The sequence below is a fragment of the Macrobrachium nipponense genome, chromosome 19 (genome assembly GCF_015104395.2).
Source record: "Macrobrachium nipponense isolate FS-2020 chromosome 19, ASM1510439v2, whole genome shotgun sequence".
In the NCBI taxonomy this organism is placed as follows: Eukaryota; Metazoa; Arthropoda; class Malacostraca; order Decapoda; family Palaemonidae; genus Macrobrachium; species Macrobrachium nipponense.
In genome coordinates this window covers 34,523,524-34,528,316 of record NC_061088.1, presented here as the reverse complement: position 1 = coordinate 34,528,316, position 4,793 = coordinate 34,523,524, and the positions used below count along the sequence as shown (strand labels likewise).

The 4,793-nt window shown below is 37.7% G+C and overlaps 1 protein-coding gene across 1 annotated transcript; it reads left to right on the top strand.

Annotated features, from left to right (window-relative positions):
- The first annotated feature begins 1,974 nt into the window (after positions 1-1,974).
- LOC135211327 (zinc finger protein 157-like) lies at positions 1,975-2,892 on the top strand. Its single transcript, XM_064244646.1, has one exon. It carries the CDS (start codon positions 1,975-1,977, stop codon positions 2,890-2,892), a length of 918 nt encoding a protein of 305 aa, XP_064100716.1.
- The last annotated feature ends 1,901 nt before the right edge of the window (positions 2,893-4,793 follow it).

Genomic DNA, 4,793 nt, shown 5'->3' with positions numbered 1-4,793 from the left:
GAGTACTAGTTGAATTTACTTTTTTTTTTTTTTTTTTTTTTTTTTGTGTGGGGGGGGGGGAGGGGGGGGGGGGGGGGGGAGTTCTGTACATGGGTTATGAGGCGTGCCGAGGGGTTAAAATATTACAAACAAACTGTTAAATTTTGAACGGTCCCTGAGAAATTTACAGTACGTACAGACGTACATGAAGACCGCAGGAAACCAAATATACAAAATTGGCAGAGAGTAGGGAGATCTGTATAGTACAACCATTAGTGACTGATTTAAGTATATACTTTACTTACAGTTATATTTTATAGTGGGTGGCTTCTTCCCTCCTCTACTGCCAACTACTCTACTTAATATCTATACATTTTACATATTTCTCAATATCTATAAATTTCTCCTCAATTTAGTGGCTCAAGTTAAGTTTATACGTGCCGTGACAGATACTCATATTCTTGCAAAAGCTTTCATTTACCTCAGTGGCTGCGGGTTCGATTCTCGGGCATTCCATTGAGGTGTGGAAGATGTGTATTTCTGGGGATAGAAGTTCACTCTCAGCGTGGTTCGGGAGTCACTTAAAGCCATTGGTCCCGTGGCTGAATAACCACTGGTTCCATGCAACGTAAAAACACCATGCAAACAAACAAAACTCATGATAATGTTTCTTTCCGGTACATTATTTGAACAAGCTATTTTTTTTTTATTGTATGATTGCTTCCACTAACATTAATGAAAATCTACTCTTCACCTCTACATAATATCTCATCCATTTTTTTATGCAGTTCTTTTCTCTCTACCGATGATTTTCTCATCTGACCAATATGAATGGAAGCACCTCAGTGCCGTGGTTGGTATGATATTAGCGTCCCACCTCGGTGGTCGCGGGTTCGATTCTCGGCCATTCCACTGAGGAGTTAGAGATGCGTATTTCTGGTGATAGAAGTTCACTCTCGACGTGGTTCGGAAGCCACGTAAAGCCGTTGGTCCAGTTGCTGAATAACCACTGGTTCCATGCAACGTAAAAGCACCATACAAACAAACAAACAATATGAATGGACTAATGTGGAATGCCATCTACACCTCCATTAGTAATGTCGGGAGAACTCTTATAAGTCCTTGTTTCACTGTGTTGCAGTAAGTATAAAATTTTTGCGTACATGAATATCTTCCCAAATAATTACTATATGGTAGTACAAGTTGTTTTGTGTTGTAAGTTTCAGTGTTATCATGCAGTTTTCTCTGCTCTTAATGCACTGTTTGATGCAAAATAAAGATATTTGGTTGGGTTATTAAGCAGAAGTTTATTTTCATTATGTCATTGCTGAGTAGTGCAATAATTAATGAGATTCTTCCACTTCCAAGTGTGTGAGGATTCCATGGAAGTAAATCGTATACTGTGTTACAGGCCAAGAGTGATACCAGGCATTTCGCGAACTGCCTGAAATTTCAGGCTAAAAGCAAAATGCACTTAGGACATTTGATCCCCCAGGGATTAGTGCTATACACAGTGAAACAGTGACTTCCCTACGCTGTTTTGCCGTGTTTAATACGTACTAGCCCCTGGGTGATTAAAAAATGGACATTTCACTTTTATGTGTATTGGGCTTTATGTTGAGGCAGGAGCATTTTATGATTAAAAGAAATTGTTAAAAACCACTGTGGTTTTCTCAAGCGTTTTAAAATCTTGGTGGTGTAGGTATGCGGTCCTCTGGATTGTGCAGTGATGTAGGTCTTGTCAGATGATTTTCAATGTCACTGCTGGGCACAGTTTGAGAGAATTCAATAGACAGCTTTTCTGGGCCGTAATTTTTCATTGTAAGTGTGGAATAGTATTTTGTTGCATGGAAGTAAGGAACAGTCATATATGGTACTACCAACTAGTAAACCCTCATTCATGTTCGAGTGTGAAGGCATTGCTAGATTTTAAGTTAGGAAGAAGACAAGTGAATGGTTTGCCTGACCATTGTCTCCTCTTGCAGGGAATAGAAGATGGGCGAAAAGTCGTCTCCGACAGATTTCAGCGACATAGTAGAAGTCGACGCTTTGGGAGCTGAGGTTGAGAGAAAGTTTGAATGCGCCATCTGCAGCAAGAAGTTCATCCGGAAGGACCACCTGGAGGTGCACATGAACATCCACCTGAAGATCAGGAAGTATGAGTGCATCGTTTGCAAAAAGAAGTTCATCCAGCATAGTCACCTCAGCACCCACCTGCAGACGCACACCGCCGAGCGCAAGTTCGAGTGCCTTATATGCGGCAAGAAGTTCACCCAGAAAAGGTTTCTGGACAAGCACATAACCACGCATGGCGAAGTGAGTTACGACTGCATCGTGTGTGGTGACAGTTTTAGGAACATCAACTCCCTCGAGTCGCATATTGACCTTCATATCGGGGAAGAAAGAAGCAGATGTGAAGTGTGTAATAGAATTTTCCTCAATGATTCGTGTTTAAGGAGTCATATGGATGTTCATGATGGCGAAATAGGTGAGACTGATGTGAAAGTGAAGGATGAATATGATGGCAATGATGTGTCGAGAGAACACGAACATTCTGTTTTCAATCAGAGTTTCCCCGTGCAAAGCCCCGACCTAGTTGATTCTAACGACTCAAAATTTGAAGTCAAGCAGGAAAATGATTATGATTCCTACTACAATTCAGAATTTTTTAAATGCTCAAGGTGTAATGTGACCTTAGACTCAAAACAGAGATATAAAGAACATATGGCAACTCATAAAAAGAACATTATTTACAGTTGCGATATATGTGGAAAAGGATTTTCCGTTAAAATGAATCTGGTAAGGCATTTAGAACTGCACAAAGGTGGAAAAGTGTTCCGGTGTGATATATGTGGAAAGAAGTTTAACTTTAAACATAACCTCAAGAGGCATCTAGAAACTCATGACGAATGAAGGAGTTCTTGTTGACGTGACTCTATCGAGAGAGATGCACAAGAGATGGGGACGCAAGCTTTCCCATGCCTTTCAGGTTTATGAAAACATAGGGTTATTTATATACAATATAAATATATTATATATATTATATAAGTATAGTAGCGGTGTTGTTGGGGATGGTGTGGTTATTCATGCATGCTGAAATTTTTTATTATATAGTGATATCAGTTTGTATTCCACAAGAAATACTTTTAAGTATCATTTTCCCTCGGTACTCCATTTCTGAAATATAAATATGTCTTGTTAACGAGGCTGTTTTATGGTGGGTTTTTGAATGTAGTAACTAGTTAGTACGGATTTCCTGTGATGGTATCAAGTATATGAAGTGCTGCGATTTGAATCAGAAATCTGCAGGTTAAATTAATGCATTTGGGTTGAAACTTTATCAGTTATGGCATGAATCCTGGCTTTAAAATTCATGGCAAATCAAGGTAGATATCAACAAAAACTTCATGGTGCCATTTTTTTAGTACTACATACTATAATGTGCTTATTTGGGCGGGGGGGATACTGTATTGCTAAAGTAATAATTTGCCCTCCAAAGGATTACTTACAATTTTACTCACAATTTTTGTATTTTTATTTATTTCGTTGGTGGATTGTAAAATTTGACGAAGTCTTATAAGAATCTCTTTTCATTTTACTCATTATTCTGTTGTGCTCGTAGTCTCTTCAGAATTATCAGTACAAAAAGTACTAAGAACTGAGTAGTTATAAGTAAAAATGCCATAGGGTTTAAAGAAGCTACATGTCAAAGATACGCATCAAGGGTTACGCGTTCATTATACACAAACTGCAGTATTGTATTTCCTGAAGGTGAGTGGACCACATGCTGTGTTGGCATTCCGCATGGTCAATATCAAGGAACTTACTCTCCTGAGCCTGACGCTACCCAACGGTATGTACTTGTGATCTGAAAGTAGCACTTGTTTACATATAGTGACGCACATGGATCTGCAGGTTTTAATATTTTAAAGAATATTAAATAATATGCGTACCTAATTCGGCATCGATTTTAAATTTCTTTGCCACTGCACATTGCTCTAGATCTGTATTTTTTTAATATTGATTTTTAGTTTAATTCCAATTATGATTCCAGTGCTGTGAAAATCAGTGAGTGTATTGTGTTTGGGGGGGGAAGGGGACATCCAAACGACTGTGCAATAGGCTCATACTCTTTTCATCGATGCAATAGGCTATGATTCACACATCAAAATAGTACTGTAATTATTGATGTGGACATAAGAAAAACTTGCTGTGAATATATATTTGCACTTGAAGGAAAGTTACCAACTGAACTATACCAAACGCAAGGTAGGAGGAGATTTTGATCATAACTCCATGCATTGTTTATATTTGATGTTTTAACTACATTTTGATATAATGTTTGAAAACCCATTTTACAGGCTATTCTGTACAAATATGGGCGCATGTACCCGCCAGGAGACAAGTTCTTGTTGGTGGTTGTTAATGTGTATACTACTTGAAAATTGATATAGTAATGATGAACGATTTACACTAGAAAATGCAACATTTCTTTCCGACATACCATGGAATAAATAACATAAACCATTTGTGTTTATAATATGTACTACTGCAAACCATTGAAACTAGCAAGCAAGTTGACAGTAAATGTGAAATTTGCAATTTTTAAAATATTCTCATGTAATCTGGTTTTTCTTGGAATTTTAAAACAAATTATAACATATTTTATATGGTGCTTTTCTTGCAATAATGGTCTGTTCTGTTAAGTCAGCATGCAGTGTTGCCTGATATCACATTTAATCTGAATTTGACAGACTTTTTAGTGTGTTCCAGGTTTTCAGATTTATGATATATCCCATAATATAGGTGAAATG

Bases quoted from the DNA above. Each gene is read 5' to 3' on its own strand.
- LOC135211327 (XM_064244646.1), top strand. From the start codon at position 1,975: ATGGGCGAAAAGTCGTCTCCGACAGATTTCAGCGACATAGTAGAAGTC.